This window comes from Salvelinus sp. IW2-2015, linkage group LG16 (assembly GCF_002910315.2).
Source record: "Salvelinus sp. IW2-2015 linkage group LG16, ASM291031v2, whole genome shotgun sequence".
Lineage (NCBI taxonomy): Eukaryota > Metazoa > Chordata > Actinopteri > Salmoniformes > Salmonidae > Salvelinus > Salvelinus sp. IW2-2015.
This window is the reverse complement of record NC_036856.1, coordinates 10,988,040-11,011,694: the sequence shown is the minus strand read 5'-3', so window position 1 is coordinate 11,011,694 and position 23,655 is coordinate 10,988,040. Positions and strand designations below refer to the sequence as shown.

The following is a 23,655-nucleotide window of genomic DNA, read 5'->3' as shown; positions in this document are numbered from 1 at the left end:
GCTTGTGGAAGGCTACCCAAAACATTTGATCTAAGTTAAACAATTTAGGCAATGCAACCAAATACGAATTGAGTGTATGTAAACTTCTGACCCACTGGGAATGTGATGAAAGAAATAAAAGCTGAAATAAATAATTCTCTCTACTATTATTCTGACATTTCACATTCTTAAAATAAAGTGGTGATCCTAACTGACCTAAGATAGGGAATTTTTACTAGGATTAAATATCAGGAATTGTGAAAAACTCAGTTTAAAAGTATTTGGCTAAGGTGTATGTAAATTTCCAACTTCAACTGTACATAGAAAAGAAACACAAGCATGTATGAAACTCAATAACAATTCAGCATATGAACTGGAATGTAGTGCCGTGTACCTCATACATCAAGTAAAAGTGCTCTGTGGATTTCTGAGATTTGCTTGTATATAAGACAATACTGCAGGTGCATTACCCTTTCAGGACATTAAAATGATTGGAGCTACACAGCGGATGGCGTAGGACTCATGCCATTCAACCATTTTAGAGGTCTGAAAATATCAGACAAAATTATTTTGGAGTGATCTATCCCTTTAAAACTAATCTCTATGGATGCAGTTGATTAGGATGCCAAGCTGTGATGTGTCTGGTACAAGGTTGGGGTAGATACTCATTCCATACAGTATAGTTAACACATGGCCTAAGTGAATGTGAGTGGACTGACTAATGAGGTCTTCACAGGCTTGTACGGTTCAGCTGCCTCCCTTCTTAAGATGCACGACTTCTCCTTTGTAGTCGGTTCATTATGTACAAATTATAAACCATGCCTTAATGGAAGGAAGCTTCATACCAAAATGTATTAAAGTTTACATTAATATCCACTTTMATAATCAAGTCAAGGACTCGCAGGTCCAAAGTTCAATTTTCAGCCTGACTATTGAAGCAAGTCACACTGGGGAGAAAAACAAAATACATGATTGGACAATTACCAGTACCATTTCAAGTCTTTACAATAATTCCTTTACAAGTAGGAACCAAATACATGTCAAAAATGCCTTGAGTGGCTAATCTAGCCTGACACGGTCTTTCGTAAATGATCAAAACCAATAGCTACGAATTAATTCCCACAGCTGGCATTGGAGCTAGATGATAGAAGCTCTTCCCATTCACAAGCTGATATAAAATGTATTTCCTGAATCCTGACCAAGGTAGAATTACTGTAGCCATATCACTGCTAAGGGGAAAGCTTCATTTCCGCTCCATTGGCCTCCAGCTTTACCTTTGACCTGGGTACGTCCGTTTGGAAATTAATTAAGGGGGAAAAAAGGACCCCAAAACAAAAATTGTTTGTCAGATAGGAAGGCTTGTGTTTAGTTTGGGAACATGGCTAACAATGTCCTGACCGGGCGGAAGGGATTTGCCTGACCCAATTCGGGTCAGACGCACACAGATTAGGTTCTGATCTAGCTTCTGAAACAGCATTACAATGGAAAATAAGTGGTGCTTTATCAAGAAAAGACAAACAATTTATTTAAAAATAGGAGTAATCATGTATATTCGTCATGTCTAGTATCGAGAAGGTACACTAAAACAAACATATGTACAACAACATATAACAAATAATACACAAAATATTTCACTATCCATTGTTAGAAATACAACATTACTTAAAATAATGCATATTTTGTGAGCTAATGTAAAATGTATGAAGCAGATKATTTGGTCCGTATTTAATCCTCCAACATTGGGTCCAACGCTAGTAAGTGTGTCATGAGCACAAGCTCTGAGACTTAAACCTGAGAACTGTTGTGATTGGAAAGAACGGCATCTTTGACATTTAAGAACTAAGCCATCTCAAGTATTCTGGGACTTAAATGTTCTAGTCCTGTGAGCGTTCACTTCATACAACTCCCCCAGATGTAGGAGGATGAAGTCAAATGGAGACCACATCTTGAAATAAAATGGAGGGACTAACAAACAAAAAAATATAATTWAAATTTGAAAACAATCTTGATCAAGTGCATACCGATTACCCTAATGTTCCTTTGGAAAGGTCCTTCTCGCGATTGCCGAGATTGCTTATCTCTCCCTTTCCTCTCTTTGGCAGAATTGCTACAGTACAGACCAGGGAGGTTTCTGTGACAGAGAAGAGAGAGCGAGAAAGAGAGACAACAGATCCTGGAGAACACAGCGCTCATTACAACTCTCTGCTGCAGCTCCTCACAGGTACACACTGTCACTGAGAATACCAAATGAGGCCACAGCGCTAACAGTCTCCTAGACAGGCTCAGCCATACAAAAACACACAGATAGGCCTAGAAAAGAAAATAACATCCATTATGTGCAGGGTAGTACTATATAACAAACTAAACAACAAATCTAAATTGTTCATTAAAAAACAACTTCACTCCCAAATAGGACGTGCACCAAGCAAAGATGTGATCTCAATCCCATTAAATGGAGGCTGGGGTGTTGGAATGGATTAGCTGTAGGTAGGCTATTATTGGCCTGGAGTGGGGGAATAATTAATAGAATAATGGAAGGTACAATCCAGTATTGTTTTAGTCTCTGCTCTAATCCATAATACTATGTTACGTGACGAAACAGCCTGGGCCTCACCAACAAAGGCAACCTACTTCCCTTCCCCATATCCTCCAGTCATTAACAGGACTGTATATGGAGTCGGTCTCGGCTGCGCAGAAATCAAAGTGTTTGCTGGGTAGGGGTTTCGGGTACAGCTCAGATGAAGTTAAAAAGCTGATGAGTCAGCAGCTCGGTGACAATTAGGTTGCACAGCACAATCAACTTCCTCCATGTTTATAGCCCCCATGACCCAAATGATACGCTCTTTGGTGTGATTGTAATAAAAACAGGTAATTAGGGCCAAAGCAGGCAAAAGGTATTTTGATCCAAACAAAGTGTAGACTTACTTAGGATATGGAGTGTAAATGTGATGCTGAAACTAGATAATTGGTCTGTTACGTGAATTATTACAAAACAATTAGTGCTGTTTTAACCTCAAGTGGCACTCCTGTCTAACAACAGAGTCCCTTTATGGTTGTCCTGAAGTAGGTTAACATCTACCTTTGTCCTCTTCGCTCTAAAAGCATTTCAGCCCATTCAATTGACTACTTGTACATATGATCTTCAGGCTGTGGTTGGGAGACCTTCCAGGGGACAGACAGCCATTGAAAAAAAGACAGTTCCAAGGCATTGGTGAAGTCCTATGTCCAGAAATGATTGACAAAAGCTTGTATTATACATTCACTGAAGAGGTCCATGTTGTTCCTTTAAATAAAGAGGCGTAGAAGAAACTTTGGACTAACTAGCCTGGAACATCCTTCAGTGTTGTACAGTAATGTCAGAGGGGCAAAATGTCAAATGTCCACTATGCATAATGTTTGTCTATAAAATAAAATAAAAGAGCCAAGAAGGCAACCATGTGGTGAATGTCACACCACCAGGTAAGGCCTCAAAGGTCAAAGGGAAGGGGTCAAAAGGTCCTATGGGGGGAGGGGGGGGGGGGGGTTTAAAGGTTGCCATCGTCCAGCATCTTTGACACCGTCGCAAATCCTCTGCAGGTGGTTGCGGTACACCTCGAGGGGCCGTAGAGAGCTGCCAGGAAGTCACAGTCTGCGAATTGGTTGAACACGTGGTTGACCCGTGAGTGGCTCTTGGCTGTTAGGTGGCGGTTGATTGCCTGGTGCAGCAGCTCACGGCACTCATTCAGGATGGCGCTCATCACACGCCGGTCGAATGTGAACTCGATCTGGTGGAAGCTGACAGCTGTCATGGCCAGTGTGTGGACCTTCTTCCTGGAAAGGAGACGGTGGCCATTGTTGTTATGCATGATGGCTTAGGTACAGTAGATGGCAAAGGATATCCCATTTCTCAGAGGGCACAGTTTTTTTTTTCTCAGCCCCACAATTATTGTTTTCATTAGGGCTGGAATAAAAACCTGTGCAAATTACAGCCCTCAACAACCAGGGTTGGCAACCCTAATCAAATACTATTATACTCCTATTAAAGATGCACTCCAGGATCTTAAGCATAACACATTTGTAACATAGTACAAGTTGGATGAAGTAGTACACAATTGGATGACGTAGTACACAATTTGATGACGTAGTACACACACAAAAAAACAGGGACCCCTTTTGCCTCATGAGCACCACTTTCAAAATCACTGGCTGAAATTATACAACAGTTTGACAGTGCATCTTTAATGCTATCTACAGCCATAATTATTAAATACATCAATCATAAATCAACCTGAAGCCCTCGACCAGCACCAGTTCCTCCCCGCTGAACTGGTTGTTGCGGTAGAGGACACCCAGCTTCACCACCATCTTGATGAGGTTCTTGATGATCTTCTGGGCCTCCTTGCGGTTGCGTGTGTACTCCTTGGTGACGCGGTAGAGCTCGTCCAGCACCTCGCTGCTGGTGTCATCAATGAACAGGTTGGCCACGCTCTTGGTGGCCATCTTGCTCATCAGCTTCTTCTGGGCCTGAAGGGCCAGGCTCTTAGTACTGAAGGAGTCCATGATGACGTCTGGAGAGAGAGAGAGAGAGAGAGAGAGAGAGAGAGAGAGAGGTCATACAGATGGACACTCACTAGGTGACACAGGTTTATTCGGCCAAAGCAATGTCGCAAAAAAACAAATCTTTGCGACATGTGTAATGGAGAAATTTTCCAAAGATCGACAACATTTTAATCTGTTCAACTGTGGTGGATTTTTCTTGTCAAACATTCTTTATTGCGACAAATGATGGAAACTGTGTCATAAATAATAAWTGSCGAATAATTTTGAAGGTACGRGGGGCGGGGCACATGGTGTCATCACGTAACTAGAAAAGCTCCACTCCCACATTTCATTCTAAATGCCTAAATCTGTTTTTTTTCCCACTATAACAATTATGTTTTTTTGCAGGACAAGGATGGTCCTGACTTTCAAGAATGCCTGAATTGATTCGCCTTACATTTATGGTTGGCTGGCAAGCTTCACCATCCAATTATTTCAGATCTACAGGAGTGCAAGTATGACCATGTCACGGACCGCGGCGATACGTTSGCACATGATAATTTTTAGAATATGGCAAATATTAGTCAATTATTGCATTCTATCCATGCTGGCTTTCGCGGGCTACCTGAGGACATGAAACAGATAGGTGGGATGTCATACACGCTGTCGACAATTTATTATTGCGCAATTTGCCTAAATTGGTAATGGAAACACTTTAACCACTTAATGTTTATTCTACACTGTAGGTTTTTAGAGAAAAGGTGTATGTTTTTTCCCCGGTGTGACATCATTATGTCCAGCAGTTTTTTAATCYAKACAAGATAGTTAAAAGGAAACGTACCCGTAGCAGGCAATTGTCAAATCTATTTTCAATGCCAACTTTTTAAATGTCTACAAAAAAACAAAAATCACTGGACAAGTTAATGGAAACATACTGAAACCTGATGGTAGATTTTCTTCATTTTGAATTACATACTTAGAGGAAATAACAGACGTTTATCTGGGATGCATTCATGACAAGATATGGGAAACATCTTTGCCTTTTGCATTTTTGGCGCCAGCAGATGATKCAAAATAATTTWWAAAAAGAAGAGGAAACATACTGCAGACAGACAATGAACAACTGTTTTATGCAAATGATCACATCTGATTATTTCCTTTTCTCATCTGGATGAAGAGTCACTGAAGAGTCTTGCTGTAGGTGTGAACTACTAGCATCCATTCCGATAACTATGATGTCATGGGACATGAACAACCAGTCCCTACAAAAGCTTGGCTAATCACAGAGATACCAGTGACATGATACAATAATGACATAATCAGATAAATTATTTGACCGTATTAGTGATTTAAATACTTGGATGGCCCACAACTTCCTCCAGCTAAATCAAGACAAGACYTTGGTACTTATTGTTGGAGCCAAAGCACAGAGAGAGAATCTGGCCGCACATTTTAATTCATTGGCAATAAAGATAAAACACAGGTAAAAAAAACCTAGGTGTCATTTTAGATTCTGAACTCAATTTCGAATCACACATTAGGAATGTGACCAAATAGCTTTTTACCACATGAGGAACATTGATGAGGTGTGGCCGTTTCTCTCTCAGGCTGGTACACAGAGAGACACATCCATGCTTTTATTACAAGCAGGCTTGACTACTGTAATGCTCTCCTGTCTGATCTACCCAAGAAAGCTATTGGTCAACTGAAAAACATACAGAATGCTGCAGCACGGGTACTGACCAAGACCTGATGGAGAGCACACATTACACCGGTTTTAAAAGCTCTGCACTGGCTGAATTTTAAGATTCTTCGATTCGTTTTAAAATCAATCCATGATCAATACATGATTGACCCCAATACATGTCAGACATGCTTTTAAGTTATGTACCCCGTAGGTCCCTCAGGGTCCTCTGGCACTGGCCTTTTAACCATCCCAAAGCCTAGGACCAAGAGGCACGGAGAGGCAGTCTTTAGTTATTATACCCTCAGCCTCTGAAATAACCTGCCAGAGAATCTGAGGGGTACGAAACTTTGGACATATTTAAAAGAGCTGCTATAACTTTTAAGCTTTGCTTTTCCTCAGGGTGCTTTTTTGTTCTCAGTTTTTATTGTTATTCTTTTGTTTTTTATCCACGTATGTTTGCTGTGTAGTAAAACATTTATTATAAAAAATATATATATTCTGTGAAGTGCATTGCGGTTGCATCCATGTCTGAAAAGTGCAATATACATACAGCTTGATTTGAATTTCTGCAAAGCAGAATAATACACATTTAGAACACAAAAGTTTTTTGTGTGACGATTGCAAAGGGAACAACTGAATGTATTCAACCAAAATGTATCTTCTGCATTTAGCCAAACCCCTCTGAATCAGAGAGGTGCAGGGGGCTGCCTTAATCAACGTCATCGGCACCCGGGGAGCAGTTGTTGTGGGCAGAACAGCATGTTTTTTTTCTACCTTGCCAGCTCGGGGATTTGAACCAGCAACCTTTCGGTTACTGGCCCCACGCTCTTAACCGCTAGGCTACCTGCTGCCTCCGCTACGCTACCTGCTATAACGTGTGCGTATTTGTGAAGAGGCTAGCTCCAAGCTCTCTCTCTGTGTGTGTTTGTGTCACCTGCCAAATGACAATGACTCAGAGGAAGCCTCAACACATTGTGGCAGCTCATAAACAATGGGTCAGGAGGCCACAGGCTTTCACATCTTCTCCATTTCCTCAGCCAGATGAGCCCGGGCCCCAGACATTACAGCAGCAGCGTCGCAACAACAGGAACCCAGGAACAACAGGTTCAGGTTCAGCCTGCCTCAGCCCCTAATGAAGTAGGATGAGGTTAACCCTAGATACAGCTCTAAAGTCAGGGTCTCATTTTATGGTTAGAAGTTATGGCAGGTAAGCTGAGCCTAGATCTGTGCCCATCTCTGGCATGCCACACGTCAGTATTTATGCCCGTTAAAGAGAAACATTACATGCTACATTAGTATCACCTCTAATATATGTCAGTATCCTAGCAATCTTTACTTCCTCCAAGATGAAAACAACGTCAAACATTTATTAAAATCCTAAAATGTGATCGGATACTTATCCGAGTGCTCATATTCATTAACAGCAATATTTGCAATGTGCTATTTAAGCAATAAGGCCTGAGGGGGTGTGGTATTTGGCCAATATACCAGGGATAAGGGCTGTTATTAACCACGACGCAACGCAGAGTGCCTGGACACAACCCTTAACCGTGGTATATTGGCCATATACCACAAACCCCCGAGGTGCCTTATTGCTACTATAAACTGGTTACCAATGTAATTAGCGCAGTAAAAATAAATATTTTGTCATACCCCTGCTATACAGTCTGATATACCACGGCTGTCAGCCAATCAGTATTCAGGGCTCAAACCACCCAGTTTATAATACTGTATAGCAGCTGACCGACTGCAGAATGAAATGTGCCTGCTATGTGACTTGTGTGATTTCCACTCTTCTCCGTCTTTTCAAGAATAACATTCGGTCTCCTTTGAGAGTGTCAGCGGGAGGCTTTTTCTTCCAAGGGAGTACCCATGTTACAAACCCGACAAGCTCTCCCTGCAACACAGTCAGAGAGAGTGATACTATGCCCCTCTATCAGTGGATGTAAAAACCGCCACTTTGCCTGCCACATTCAATCARAATGTGTCAATGAGAATCTGAACAGGGATGCTTTGAGGTTAGCGACAGTTCATCTCACGGCAAACAAAGAAAATCTAAAGTTCACGTCTCTCTCTGCTGTAATTATGAAAAAACGTATTCAGTTTTAGAAAAAAATACACCTTTCAGAGCCTGGAGAGTGATTTTCAGGTGGCTCATTAAATGTCTCTCCCGTCAGAGAGAGAAGAACTGTCATGTAGTCAGTGGCTGATGACTAATACCTTAATGATTTTTTTTAATAAAAGCCTGTATTTGTCTTCCACCGCGGTCATTCCAAACACTTAACTTCAGATGTGATGGATACTCAAAGCTTTAAGTTTTACTCAAAGCAAAAGAATGACACAACAAATTCTTCCCAGAGCTGGCAATCAGAAATGCAGGGAGATCCGCTCTCTCTCTTGATGTCTCTCTTTTTCATGAGATGGAAGGCTTCATGAAAAGATCCTCTTGGGACAAGTGTTTAGAATGATGAAACGATTTTCTATCAAGAATTCCTACCTTGGAACTGTGCAGTGTGAGTTATGGCCAAATATAAGCTGTTGTGTGAACCGGGCCCAGACAGAGAAAGCTTGGCCAAGCTTGACTCCCATCTCAGCACTATTTATACAGGCAAAGCTTTAATGGATTCAAAACAGAACAAGGCATGACAGCGACAACAATACTGTGTGTTCAGGCAAAATATACACCACCACCAACAACAGCGCAATTAATACTGGTTTTGTGGGAGCTGTATAGGCACTCTGGAATGAGAGACAAAATGATGCTGGCTTATCAATTGGATTTACAGTTTATCCAGAGAGCGCTTAAACCAGTTTAAAAAACAACAACCAAGACCTTAGTCAAAGCAGAACAGAGAGGCAAATATGTCAACATGTAGGCTAAAAGGCACACATGACTCATAGAAATGAAACACTACCCTGGGCCTCTTTGGCAGCCAGGGATCCGGCCAGGCCAGCGTGCCCAGAAACACTCACCCTTCTGCAGGTGAAAAGTGTTCTCCACAGGCTCCATGCTGGGTGTGGTGAGAGGCTCAGAGAGGGTCTGTGGAGATTGGAGAGCCAAGCATGTGGCCCAAGCGCTGAACGTCTGTCTACTTACTGGTCTACCTGTCTAAAGTAGCGTTGCGTGTTTTTTTTTTTTTTTTTTTTAATCACTGGGGAAGACATATTGCAACCTATGTGTTGTAATAATTGCGTTGTTTGCTCTATAACCTGTTAATTCATATTCCTTGCGACCGTGATATATAGGCCTAAATGCAGAGACAATAAGAAGACAGTGGCAGAATAAATTCAACCACACCTTTGTTTTATCACAAAACCAGATATCAACCTCTGTCCAGTGAAGTCCACAAAGCATATTGCATGTACAGTAACAGACAGTTACATGACCTACAGCATGATCAAGCAAGATAATGTTTCCGAACACTAAACAACTATTGATTTAGAACCACAGAGTTACCGCAAGTCGCAAAGATAACAGGACCTGCCTCCACTATTCCAGCACCATTTCAACATCATCTCTGCTTTGTCTACTACAGTGACAACTAAAAGATACCAAAAATGATTTAGTCCAATCAATGTAAGCTAAATATGTGGCTGTCCATGGTTCTGATTTCTGTGTGTGTATGCGTACGTTCATGCAAGAAGAAAAACATGTTTACTCACCCTACTTGTAGAGAAACACCAATGTCATCCTCTCTCTCATGTTGAGGAAACAGTCTATCACTCTGTCATATAGTACACACTTTTATATTTTGTTATTCTAGGCTACCAGGCTAAAATGCTTGCTCGCTAGCCTAACTTCCATTCATAGGCAACGTTAATTCATAGGCAACGTTAACTAGTTAACATTAGCCTTCTACATCTAGCTATTGAACTTCCCTCCTTTCAGGCCAGGAGCACAACAATGTATGAATTAATAGTTGGATCAGAATCTCCATTATAATCATTGGCCAGTACAGAGAATTAAGTAAAACCACAAGTCCAAATCCCTATTTCCATCCATGGCTAATTTAGGAAAGGGACAATTTTAGCTGGCTTCCCTTAACACTTTTTTTGGGTGCACCAAGACCACTCACAGTTGAGCTTGTGCAGTTTAGCTCAACGCTGCTTGGCTCATTTCTATGCTCGCTGGCTTCCTTTGCATTCAATGGTACGGGCGGCAACAACGTCATACTCGTTTGGACCAGACAGCATCAGATATATGGCCTACACGGAGACAGAGGGGGCGCTATTTCGCTCGCTCGGATGCTTTTTGGGGGGGGGGAAGCCTGGCTTCCCTTGGCATCCATGAATACACCCCACTGCCTGTCGGTCAGGCTAGTAGGATTGTCAGATGAGAGCCCCAGTGATTGGATACACCCGGAGCTCCCTGTCCTGCCCACTCAACCTCAGGCCCCACCCCACTCCTAAACCCCAGGACAAATTAGACTAATCCCCACCCAATCTCAAGGCTGCTACCCCCAACTCAAAACTAGACTGGCTGGCAGAAAACCTGTGGAGAAGTTTCCATGAAACTACTTTAAAAAAAAATCAAGGTGGAATAACTAAGCATGTCTGGAAATATTGTATCTACATTACTTCGAACAAGGGTTTATATTATTCTGGAGTGAATAATATGTTTTAGCCTACATACATAACATGAATTCAAAATAGGGGYAAHGGGGGGGGGGGGGGGGGGGGMWAAATCCCCATAGACTTTTTCAGTACTGTAACGTGTCTCAGGAACTTATATTTACAGAAATGTATGATATCCCCCTTATTTACAATAAGAGACAATGCACAAGAGCGATTCCACGCCGGCACAGCCCAAATTTTTGTTGGGCTCTCTCTGATTGTTCTGGCAATTCTCACATAAATTCAGTGGGAGGAAGGATGCTTAACATTTGTATTACAAAATCATGAAAGTGGCCATTTTAGACCTTTTTTTAGACCTACAGTGGGGTCTAAAAATTGGAGCAAAAATGAATATATGAAATAATTAAAATACTAAGCATATTCTATGCTCAAAAAATTGGGGAATTGTATTATTTTAAACTAATACAATTGCTCAGAGAAAGAAATGTTTAACAAGTAAGATGTTTTTCTTCCTCAAAAAGATACACCCTTGTTTTCAATACCTCACCATGCGAGGATAGTGGCACTGAGCCTTTTTCAAATTTTTTGGCAAACCATAATTTTCGGACTTAAATGTCTACATGTAAGACCCTACGATCTGTGAATCGTACAGACAACATCTTGGTGTCTTTATAGTGTGCTCTAAAATATAGACTATGGCTATATTAAAAAAWATATAATGTGCATTCATTTATTTAAACAAATATTATTATAAATATTTAAAAAGTACCCTTTGTGATTGAGCTTATTTTTAGACATTGTTCCATAAAATGTACTCTTCAAACACATCAAATTCCCAGGTTGGGCTCTCTGCTACTTTTGATGAAATTATCTATTTTTGTACATACAAATTGACATTATTGGTGAATCCATTTTCCCCATTTACTGTGTTGGTGGTGCTAATAAAATGTATCAAAAATGGTAAAAGTAGCAGAGAGCACACACTGGAAATTGTATATACGGTGCGTTCGGAAAGTATTCAGACCCCTTCACCTTTCGTTACAGCCTTATTCTAAAATGTATTAAATGGTATTTTTTCCCCTCATCAATCTACACACAATACCCCACAATGACAAAGAAAAAACAGGTTTAGAAATCTTTGCAAATGTATAAAAAAAAAATGAAAAGAATGAAATATCACATTTACATAAGTATTCAGACCCTCAGTACTTTGTTGAAGCACCTTTGGCAGCGATTACAGCCTTGAGTCTTCTTGGGTATGACGCTACAAGCTTGGCAGACCTTTATATGGGGAGTTTCTCCCATTCTTCTCTGCAGATCCTCTTAAGCTTTGTCAGGTTGGATAGGGAGCGTCGCTGCACAGTTATTTCCAGGTCTCTCCAGAGATGTTCGATCGGGTTCAAGTCCGAGTTCTGGCTGGGCCACTCAAGGACATTCACAGACTTTTCCCGAAGCCACTCCTGCATTGTCTTGGCTGTGTGCTTAGGGTCGTTGTCCTGTTGGAAGGTGAACCTTCGCCCCAGTCTGAGCGCTATGGAGCAGGTTTTCATCAAGGATCTCTCTGTACTTGATCTCTCGTTCATCTTTCCCTCGATCCTGACTAGTCTCCCAGTCCCTGCCACTGAAGAACATCCCCACAGTAGGATGCTGACACCACCATGCTTCAACGTAGGGACGGTATTGGCCAGGTGATAAGCGGTGCCTAGTTTCCTCCAGACGTGACGCTTGGCATTCAGGCCAAAGAGTTCAATCTTGCTTTCATCACACCAGAGAATCTTGTTTCTCATGGTCTGTGAATCTTTAGGTGCCTTTTGGCAAACTCCAAGGGGGCTGTCATTTGCCTTTTACTGAGGAGTGGCTTCCATTTAGCCACTCTACCATAAATGCCTGATTGGTGGAGTGCTGCAGAGATGGTTGTCCTTCTGGAAAGTTCTCCCATCTCCACAGAGGAACTCTGGAGCTCTGTCAGAGTGACCATRGGGTTCTTGGTCACCTCCCTGACCAAGGCCCTTCTCCCCCAATTGCTCAGTTTGGCCAGGCGGCCAGCTCTAGGAAGAGTCTTGTTGGTTCCAAACTGCTTCCATTTAAGAATGATGGAGGCCACTGTGTTCTTGGGGACCTTCAATGCTGCAGACATTTTTTGGTACCCTTCCCCAAATCTGTGCCTCGACACAATCCTGTCTTGGAGCTCTATGGACAAATCCTTTAACTTCATGGCTTGGTTTTTGCTCTGACATACACTGTCAACCTTTCCAAATCGTGTCCAGTCAATTTAATTAAATTTACCACAGGCAAACTCCAATCAAGTTTTAGAAACATCTCAAGGATGATCAATGGAAACAGGATGCACCTGAGCTCAATTTCGAGTCCCATAGCAAAGGGTCTTAATACTTATGTAAATAAGGTATATGTCTTTTAAAACTTTTAATACATTTGCAAAAATYCCTAAAAATCTGTTTTCGCATTGTCATTATGGGTATTGTGTGTAGATTGATGAGTGGCAAAAATMATTTAATCCACTTTAGAATGAGGCTGTAACTTAACAAAATGTGGAAAAAGTAAAGGTCTCTGAATACTTTGAATGCACTGTACTTATAGAGTATATTGTTTAAAAAAAWWWWWWWTTWATGAACTAAATCAAAAAGGATACTTTTGACKTATTAACAAATTAATCTACTAAATTGTATTTCAGAATAAGCGATACTCCTAATAGTGTGCTCTAAAATATGGAGTATAATGACACTAAGGGGGTTTTCACATATGAAATTGAGTACCCTGGTGGTGTTTCCTGGAGCGTTATTAGCAAAACGCACATTGTACATGACGTTAGCGAGCTAGCTTGTTTACAACAGAGAAAAACGTTCCCCGCGACTCGCGCTGCTGCGTCACAATACCTGGTATTTTGGTCCTGGATCTTTGACCCGCTACTCACGCAGGTCCAGGATTCATTTCAGCCAGAGTTCACATGCTTTATAGCGCTCTCAGGGTACCAAACACTACAGGATCCAGATCATAAGGGGACATGTGAAAGCACCCTTGGTGTTTTCTGTATCACATACGGTTCATGGATCATTGGGTCTAACAGGGGGCATGTATAGGTCTAAAAAGTTCCTAAAATTGCAATGTCATGGTTCTCAAAAATGGTTTGTGTTACAAATTTAAAAAGCATATCAAACGTCTTTCCTCCCAAWGAAGTTTCTATGTGAGAATTGCCAGAACAATCTGAGATATACCCAAAATATTTTCAGGCTGCTGGCATGGAATCGCCCAAAATGGTCTTGTAAGATGTAGTTGTGATTTGTGTTGAGTCTGAACTGATCACCTCACAATCAGCTATTCACATTAAACATTCTGGTAATGAATTAGGATCAAATCAGATTTTATTTGTCACATACACGTGGTTAGCAGATGTTAATGCGAGTGTAGCGAAATGCTTGTGCTTCTAGGTCCGACAATGCAGTAATAACCAACGAGTAATCTAACAATTCCACAACAACTACCTTATACACACAGTGTAAAGGAATGAAAGAATATGTACATAAAAATATGAATGAGTGATGGTACAGAAAGGCATAGGCAAGATGCAGTAGATGGTATCGAGTACAGTATATACATATGAGATGAGTAATGTAGTGTATGTAAACATTATATGAAGTGGCATTGTTTAAAGTGGCTAGTGATACATTTTTTTCATCAATATTTACATTATTAAAGTGGCTGGAGTTGAGTCAGTATGTTGGCAGCAGCCACTCAATGTTAGTGTTGGCTGTTTAACAGTCTGATGGCCTTGAGATAGAAGCTGTTTTTCAGTCTCTCGGTCCCTGCTTTGATGCACCTGTACTGACCTCGCCTTCTGGATGATAGTGGGGTGAACAGGCAGTGGCTCGGGTGGTTGTTGTCCTTGATGATCTTTATGGCCTTCCTGTGACATCGGGTGGTGTAGGTGTCCTGGAGGGCAGGTAGTTTGCCCCCGGTGATGCYTTGTGCAGACCTCACTACCCTCTGGAGAGCCTTACGGTTATGGGCGGAGCAGTTGCCGTACCAGGCGGTGATACAGCCCGACAGGATGCTCTCGATTGTGCATCTGTAAAGGTTTGTGAGTGCTTTTGGTGACAAGCCAAATTTCTTCAGCCTCCTGAGGTTGCGCCTTCTTCACCACGCTGTCTGTGTGGGTGGACCAATTCAGTTTGTCCGTGATGTGTACGCCGAGGAACTTAAAACTTACTACCCTCTCCACTACTGTTCCGTCGATGTGGATAGGGGGGTGCTCCCGCTGCTGTTTCCTGAAGTCCACGATCATCTCCTTTGTTTTGTTGACGTTGAGTGTGAGGTTATTTTCCTGACACCACACTCCGAGGGCCCTCACCTCCTCCCTGTAGGCCGTCTCGTCATTGTTGGTAATCAAGCCTACCACTGTAGTGTCGTCTGCAAACTTGATGATTGAGTTGGAGGCGTGCATGGCCACGCAGTCGTGGATGAACAGGGAGTACAGGAGAGGGTTCAGAACGCATCCTTGTGGGGCGCCAGTGTTGATGATCAGCGTGGTGGAGATGTTACCTACCCTCACCACCTGGGGGCGGCCCGTCAGGAAGTCCAGTACCCAGTTGCACAGGGCGGGGTCGAGACCCAGGGTCTCGAGCTTGATGACGAGTTTGGAGGGTACTATGGTGCTAAATGCTGAGCTGTAGTCGATGAACAGCATTCTCACATAGGTATTCCTCTTGTCCAGATGGGTTAGAGCAGTATGCAGTGTGGTTGCGATTGCGTAGTCTGTGGACCTGTTGGGGCGGTAAGCAAATTGGAGTGGGTCTAGGGTGTCAGGTAGGGTGGGAGGTGATATGGTCCTTGACTAGTCTCTCAAAGCACTTCATGATGACGGAAGGGAGTGCTACGGAGCAGTAGTCGTTTATCTCAGTTACCTTAGCTTTCTCGGCGACAGGAACAATGGTGGCCCTCTTGAAGCACGTGGGAACAGCAGACTGGGATAAGGATTGATTGAATATGTCCGTAAACACACCAGCCAGCTGGTCTGCGCATGCTCTGAGGACGCGGCTGGGGATGCCGTCTGGGCCTGCAGCCTTGCGAGGGTTAACACGTTTAAATGTTTTACTCACGTCGGCTGTAGTGAAGGAGAGCCCGCTGGTTTTGGTAACGGGCCATATCAGTGGCACTGTATGGCTGCTGCATATGTATCTTTCATCAAGTTTTTCCCTGTCCTCTCCTCTCCTCTTGAGCTGTTGCATAAAAGTGGAGGTGCTAATGGGTGCTGGAAACTCAGTTTTGTATGGCTATATGTGTGTGTGTGTGTGTGGTGCATGCATACATGGTTGTGCAGGTATATATAGTGTTTGAGTGGGTCTATTTGGTGTGTGTGTGTGTGTGTGTGTGAGCGTGCACAGTATGTACCTCGGTGTGTTTCAAATTTTAATGTCACATGCACAAGTACAGTGAAATAGCTTTGTGAGTGTGCCGCCGCTCTCTCATCCTCCTACACTGTATCAGGGGTTGTYCACAGTGCCTAATAGGGAGACAGTGCCTTCACTCACAAACCATCCTTTTTTACAGTCTTCTCAGATCTAAAAGAGCCTGCTGCTGTTTAATAATGAATGTGGCTTCATAAAATGTATCACAGATTAATAATTGATACAACCAATTTAAAAAATAGACCATGGTAAGACGTTTGCTGTGATGCCACAGGTGAACCAGGAACAGGCCTGAGGGGCCAAACTCAAACAACATCAGGGACAAATGGTGGACAATAATATATGAAGAATGTGAATGAATAGGGTGGGAACTAGGAAATGAAATGTGCAGGTGTGATGCAGCAGTGATATTCATGTCATAGATAAGTCCGTAAAGGTTGAAAGTAAATACAAGGCAAAACCTGGGTAAGACAATAGCCTCATAGATAAAAGGTAGATGACTTATAGATGAACAACTCGCCTGTCGCACTCACACACACACACACAAGGTCATGTGAACATTAAGACATTCCCACTCTTAATATGTTAGAATCTGTAGGACCAAGATTTTTATATATATATATATATATATTTTTTTTAATAGTGTGTTCTATTGTAACATTGTAATGATGTTGATTGTTTTTTGCCCAGGGACTACAGATGAAAATTAGCTCTCTAGCTAAATCTGGTGCAATGGCATGTTTTAATTACATTTTTATATAACCAGGCAAGTCAGTTAAGATCAAATTCTCATTTACAATGACGGCCTAACCCGGCCAAACCCGGACGACGCTGGGCCAACTGTGTGCAGCCCTTTGCACCCTGACAAATCAGCATAAATAAAGAAAAGAGAAACAATGTCCCAAATCTATGTCATTTGTCTCTAGTCTGTCATATATGGTCTACTTTCTAGGTAGGATAGGGAGGATTCACTGCCCTTCCAAGGGGATGTGGACAGATTGTTTTAAGTTTCCTAGGTAACAGCTGAAGCTGCCTGGCCAACTGAACTTTGCAGTCTTGTAATCAGGTGAAACATCTCTGTGCTGCTCTTCAATGAGTTAACTTCCATCGCCACAGGAATAATCATACATTTCCAGCAGCGCTTGAGTGGCAGAAATCATGACAAACAGGTTCAACATCTATTTATGTTAAGGAAATTAAGCTGGCTTCCTGACCAAAGTATACCTCAGTTCTCAGTTAGCTGAGCAACCAAACTTTAGCAGTAACTGACCTACTTGGTTGTCAGCCATAGCCAGCAAGGGTAGCAACGTACATACAGTACATACACAGTGGGGTAGCAACAATGAATCATTTCTGGTTAAAGCTGCAAAAGGCAACTCATTCAAGGCCACAATTCATGCAAACGTTCATATTCTCCTTTTACTAGTGAGATGAACATAGTTAGTGCTGTATGATAAATTGTACTACCTGCCAGAAAATACACAGAGAGGGTATTCATACACATACTTCAAAGAGAATGAATGGCTTGTGCAGGAAAGAATATTTGGAGCATGTCAATTCAGCATAGTTTACCTCAACTTTTGGAGTTGAATTATGTTTATATAGGCTTACTATGTGATAGGAGTTTAAAAATTCAAGAAAGAAATATAAAAACACTAWGCTACACCATTCATCACGATTCTTTTTAAATTAGATTTTTTAAAGTTAACTTCATATTGTAAAGCTGTCTTTCAAAACTCATACTGTATATTAATCAAACATAAAGGAAATAAAAATCGAATTCTAAATATTCTACTATATCGTATATTAATTATTGAAAATCTAATGATATTACACCCCTATTCAGGTTGTGGGCTAACTGGGCACCCCTTCCTTGACCCAATTCTTCCACCTCCCCCACCCCTCCATTGTATTGTTTCAAAGGACTAGATAGCAAACAATACTATGTGTTTCTCAAAGACTTTAATCTTTATCATTCAGTAAAATACCATTCATTTACCTTTCCTTCAAATCAAACAGGATGCGGGGCGTGAGTCAAGACACCGCGGAGTACACTGCTACAATTTGACAATTTAATCTAGGATAAATCTTGAGTCTTCATCATGGCAATCCATAGCAAGTCCATGTACAGCTCCATGAATCGGACCTTCGTCTTTCCTCGAGAAAAAGTCTCTTCTCAGTCGACTTAATTTAAATGTATGTTGTATTAGGTACTATTGTGTAAATAATTGAGTGTTTTCTTCTCTCCCTGTTGTAACCCGACTCCTAGTCACAAAAAGTTTCAAACTGAATGACTTCGAAAGTTTAAGATTGATGGTATTATGGACCAATGGAAGAGCCTAGTAAGATTGACCAAACCAATCATATTGTGGGAAAAGCCATTTATAGAGTCAACATTCCGTATCCCCCTCCCCTCCCCATTCGGTTTCCAGTAATTACCCTCATCTATCTCCGAAATCCAAGGTTGAGAATTTCCCAAATAAAATGGCATTAAGGGAACAATGAGCAGGAACTATGGGGAGTTGGTTAATGTTATAAACAAAAAGTCCAGTGGACTACACAATTATTTAATCATAACTCATGAAGATGAATATTTGACCTCATTAAAGGAAAATATTGCCTCAGTAGCTGAGTTGGGTAACTTTATTAATCACAAACGGATTTATGTATAACACAGAGAGAGAGAGAGAGAGATTGAAAAACAAGACATTAAGTGTTTAACAGCAGATGTTTTCTGGAAAGGACAGCACAGTTTCCCCCCTGGTCTATGAAGTGATGGGTTCAGCAGAAATTCCTGAGGTTATGTTGTTCATTGTGAATAGCATGTTTTAAACAATCAACAAGCTCTTTTTTTCTGTTATGGACCTGATCAAAACGAATATAAATAACTCATAAACATTCAAACCATATTATATAGGGCTATTTCAAACAGATATTGTAGGTTACATGCATAATCTTAATCGTATTTATAGAATATCACCACATTCATATAGTTAGTTCATAGGCTACTCTGCAATCCAGTCATCCATAATATTATTGATTTTTATGCTTATTGTCATCCTTATCACAGCATTCCTGCATCCGCGTGGTGCATTGGGTTGTGTTAATTCGATGGTAAGCTTGTTCAGGAGCGCCATTTAGTGGAGTGTTTGGATATTGCCACTTTCTAACCAATGACATATTGTAGCAAACAGTGATACACTGTAGCTCATCTTTGAGCCACACTATAACCATTGAGATACACACTCTATTAATTGTTCTTAAATTGTCATGTATCCTACATAGAAACACCCATAGAAAGGTGACCGAATAATGATTAAACTTGATTACATACATGTTCTCTGTGATTACTTGGCAAAAGACAAAAAAAATTGTTTTAGTGTATACAGAAACCAATGGACACACACGAGCATGAGATATGTCATTTTAAGTTACGTAATTTACATAAATAAACTAATGTAATCAAATTTGGTAAAAAGACAACATTTCAACTGCATTTCCCATGGGCCTCAGCAATGCCGTGTTCAAGACCCCTCGGAACTCGGAAACTTGGAAATTTCTGATTTGGAAACTTATTGTGGAAAAATGAGGTTCCCACTTGGAAAGTATCAGAATCAACCAATGTATATATGAATGGACAAATCCATAGATCACGTGACACCATTCATTCCAATGTGAAGGCTCTTGCCACAGATTTCCTACTCGGGAACTCTGCAGGCCTCTTTCTAGAGCTCCGACTTTCCGACCTGAACATCACTGATGTCATGATTTGACCTCGTATTTTCAGAGTTCCCAGTTGTCTTCAACGCACCATAAATTGCACATTGAAGCCAAATAAAGTTGGTTAAGTGACGTAGCAGGCTAGCTCAGTGATGCCCCTCTCATTGAGTAATACCGTTTTCAAAACAATTGGGACATCAAAAAAATACAAGGTCAAATCATGACATCAGTGATCTTCAGGTCGGAAATTCGGAGCTCTATAAAGAGGCCAGAGTTCCCTAGATGGAATTCCGAGTTGGATGACCGTTCAAATCAATTTTCCCATTTTTTCCTGAGATTCCAGTTGTTTTGAACGCGGTATTACTCAAGTTGAAGGCCAGTCGGGGTAGTGCAGGGTTCCATTAGCAACTAAACTGTCCTTCAAATCAAATTTTATTTGTCAGACATAAAAGTAACAAATAATTAAAGAGCAGCAGTAAATAACAATAGTGAGGCTACTGTATACACAGGGGGTACCAGTAAAGAGTCAATGTGCAGGGGCACCGGTGTCGATGTAAATTAGGTAATATGTACATGTAAGTAGAGTTATTAAAGTGACTAATGCATAGATAATAACAGAGAGTAGAAGCAGTGTAGAAGAGGGGGGGGTGCAAATAGTCTGGGTAGCCATTTGATTAGATGTTCAGGAGTCTTATGGCTTGGGGGTAGAAGCTGTTTAGAAGCCTCTTGGACCTAGACTTGGCGCTTGCCGTGTGGTAGCAGAGAGAACAGTCTATGACTAGGGTGGTATAGAGGTCCTGGATGGCAGGAAGCTTGGCCCCGGTGATGTACTGGGCCGTACGCACTACCCTCTGTAGTGCTTTGTGGTCGGAGGCCGAGCAGTTGCCATACCAGGCAGTGATGCAACCCGTCAGCATGCTCTCGATGGTGCAGCTGTAAAACCTTTGAGGATCTGAGGACCCATGCCAAATCTTTTAAGTCTCCTGAGGGGGGATAGGTTTTGTCGTGCCCTCTTCATGACTGTCTTGGTGTGCTTGGACCCTGTTAGTTTGTTGGTGATGTGGACGCCAAGGACTTGAAGCTCTCAACCTTCTCCACTACAGCCTCGTCGATGAGAATGGGGACGTGCTCGGTCCTCCATTTCCTGTAGGCCACAACATCTCCTTTGTCTTGATCATGTTGAGGGAGAGGTTGTTGTCCTTGCACCACACGGCCAGGTCTCTGACATCCTCCCTATAGGCTGTCTCATCGTTGTCGGTGATCAGGCCTACCACTGTTGTGTCATCTGCACACTTAATGATGGTGTTGGAGTCGTGCCTGGCCGTGCAGTCATGAGTGAACAGGGAGTACTGAGCACGCACCCCTGAGGGTGGGACTGAACACGCACCCCTGAGGGGCCCACGTATTGAGGATCAGTGTGGCGGTTGTTACCTACCCTTACCACTTGGGGGCCCGTCAGGAAGTCCAGGATCCAGTTGTTAAGGGGGGTGTTTTGTCCCAGGGTCCTTAGCTTTTTGATGAGCTTTGAGGGCACTATGGTGTTGAATGCTGAGCTGTAGTCAACGATTAGCATTCTCACATAGGTGTTCCTTTTGTCCAGGTGGGAAAGGGCAGTGTCGAGTGCAATAGAGATTGCATCATCTGTGGATCTGTTGGGGCCGTATGCAAATAGGAGTGGGTCTAGGGTTTCTGGGATAAATGTGTTGATGTGAGCCATGACCAGCCTTTCAAAGCACTTCATGGCTACAGACGTGAGCACTACGGGTTGGTAGTCATTTAGGCCGTTTAACTTAGTGATCTTAGGCACAGGGACTATGGTGGTCTGCTTGAAACATGTTGGTATTACATACTCAAACAGGGAGAGGTTGAACATTTCAGTGAAGACACTTGCCAGTTGGTCAGTGCATGCTCAGAGTACACGTCCTGGTAATCCTTCTGGCCCTGCAGCCTTGTGAATGTTGACCTGTTTAAAGGTCTTATGCACATCGACTGAGGAGAGCGTGATCATACAGTTGTCCGGAACAGCTGATTCTCTCATACATGTTTCAGTGTTTCTTGCCTCGAAGCGAGCAAGTTATTTAGCTCGTCTGGTAGGCTCATGTCACTGGGCAGCTCTCGGCTGTGCTTCCCTTTGTAGTCTGTAATAGTTTGCCCGTCCACATCCGACGAGCGTCGGAGCCGGTGTAGTACGATTGGATCTTAGTCCTGTATTGATGCTTTGCCTGTTTGATGGTTCATCGGAGGGCATAGCGGGATTTCTTATAAGCTTCCGGGTTAGAGTCCTGCTCCTTGAAAGCGGCAGCTCTACCCTTTAGCTCAGTGCGAATGTTGCCTGTAATCCATGGCTTCTGGTTGGGGTATGTACGTAGTCACTATGGGGACGACGTCATTGATGCACTTATTGATGAAGCAAGTGACTGATGGGATGTACTCCTCAATGCCATTGGAAGAATCCGGGAACATTTTCCAGTCTGTGCTAGCAAAACAGTCCTGTAGTTTAGCATCTGCTTCATCTGACCACTTTTTTAATAGACCGAATCACTGGTGCTTCCTGCTTTAATTTTTTCTTGTAAGCAGGAATCGGGAAGATAGAGTTATGGTCAGATTTGCCAAATGGAGGGTGAGCTTTGTACTCATCTCTGTGTGTGGAGTAAAGGTGATCTATAGTTTTTCCCCTCTGGTTTCACATTTAACATGCTGATAGAAATTAGGTAAAACTGATTAAGTTTCCCTGCAGCAGTAAAGGACATGCATCTGGTGGGTTAGAAGCAATTATTTGTACGATGATTGTCGTTCTCCCCTGGAATCAACCAATAGGAAGCTCTATGCAAAAATAGTATGCACATTTTAACTCATTAGTCTGAGTTTCCGAGCAGTGTTGCCAACCTAGCGACTTAGTCGCTATATTTAGCGAGTATTCAGACCCCTCTAGCGACACATTTTCAAAAAAGCAACTAGCGACAGATCTAGCGACTTTTTCTGGTGTTATTGGAGACTCTGACATGAAAGCACGTATCGTCGTTCTCATTCTTCTCAACGAGCAGCAGTTGCCGCCGTGGGCCCCACCCCCGTCACAAAGCACTCACAGGCGGCCCAGTCCTCGCGCAGCAGTCCCTCCCAGCTGCAGTCAGAGCAGAAGATGTTCACCCCTCCGCGTCCAGACTGCAAATGAATCGCGCAAGCGGGAAGCCGCCGCTGGCTGATCCCGCCCTGACTTACATAAAAAAAATTTTTTTAACCTGAATTAGGGCCAGACTAGTTACCATAATTTTCTCACATTGCCATTGAAAGTTTTTTTTAATCGTCTCTTTTTGGTCCATTTAAATTGTTAATGGTGATTGTATACAAAAAAAAAAAAATGTTATGGTTAAAAATGTTCATGTTTTACTGTGACTTGTTGTAGGCTCCTAAGTGGACCATAAGGTTAAAAACCAAACCAAATTAAGAAAACTAAACTAAACTCCGCCAGAGTGTCTCTTCTGGGTCACTTTTGCCGGTCCCAAGCCCGGATAAAGGAGGAGGGTTGGAATTGTGACATWAAAAAAAACAAGAATCGACAGAAGAAAGTTCATTTGTAGTTCTAAACATATTTAGGGTGTTTTTTACTCACTTTTTGTCTCTCCTACGATGTTATTCCTCTCTCCTACAGCGTTCATCACAATTACATGCACATGGTCAATTATGCAAATTAGGCGATTACGTCATTTAGCGACTTTTAGGACAGCCAATAGCTACTTTCCTTACTGAGGAGTT

General features: G+C 42.1%; 1 protein-coding gene across 1 annotated transcript; it reads right to left on the bottom strand.

Annotated features, from left to right (window-relative positions):
* Positions 1 to 812: 812 nt before the first annotated feature.
* Positions 813 to 18,484, bottom strand: LOC111975980 (tumor necrosis factor alpha-induced protein 8-like protein 1). The gene is given in 5 exon segments (XM_024004648.2): positions 813 to 3,537; positions 3,539 to 3,575; positions 3,578 to 3,789; positions 4,247 to 4,526; positions 18,182 to 18,484. Coding segments are annotated over 4 exon segments (555 nt in total). The 5' UTR covers positions 4,519 to 4,526; positions 18,182 to 18,484; the 3' UTR covers positions 813 to 3,503.
* Between the last annotated feature and the right edge of the window lie 5,171 nt (positions 18,485 to 23,655).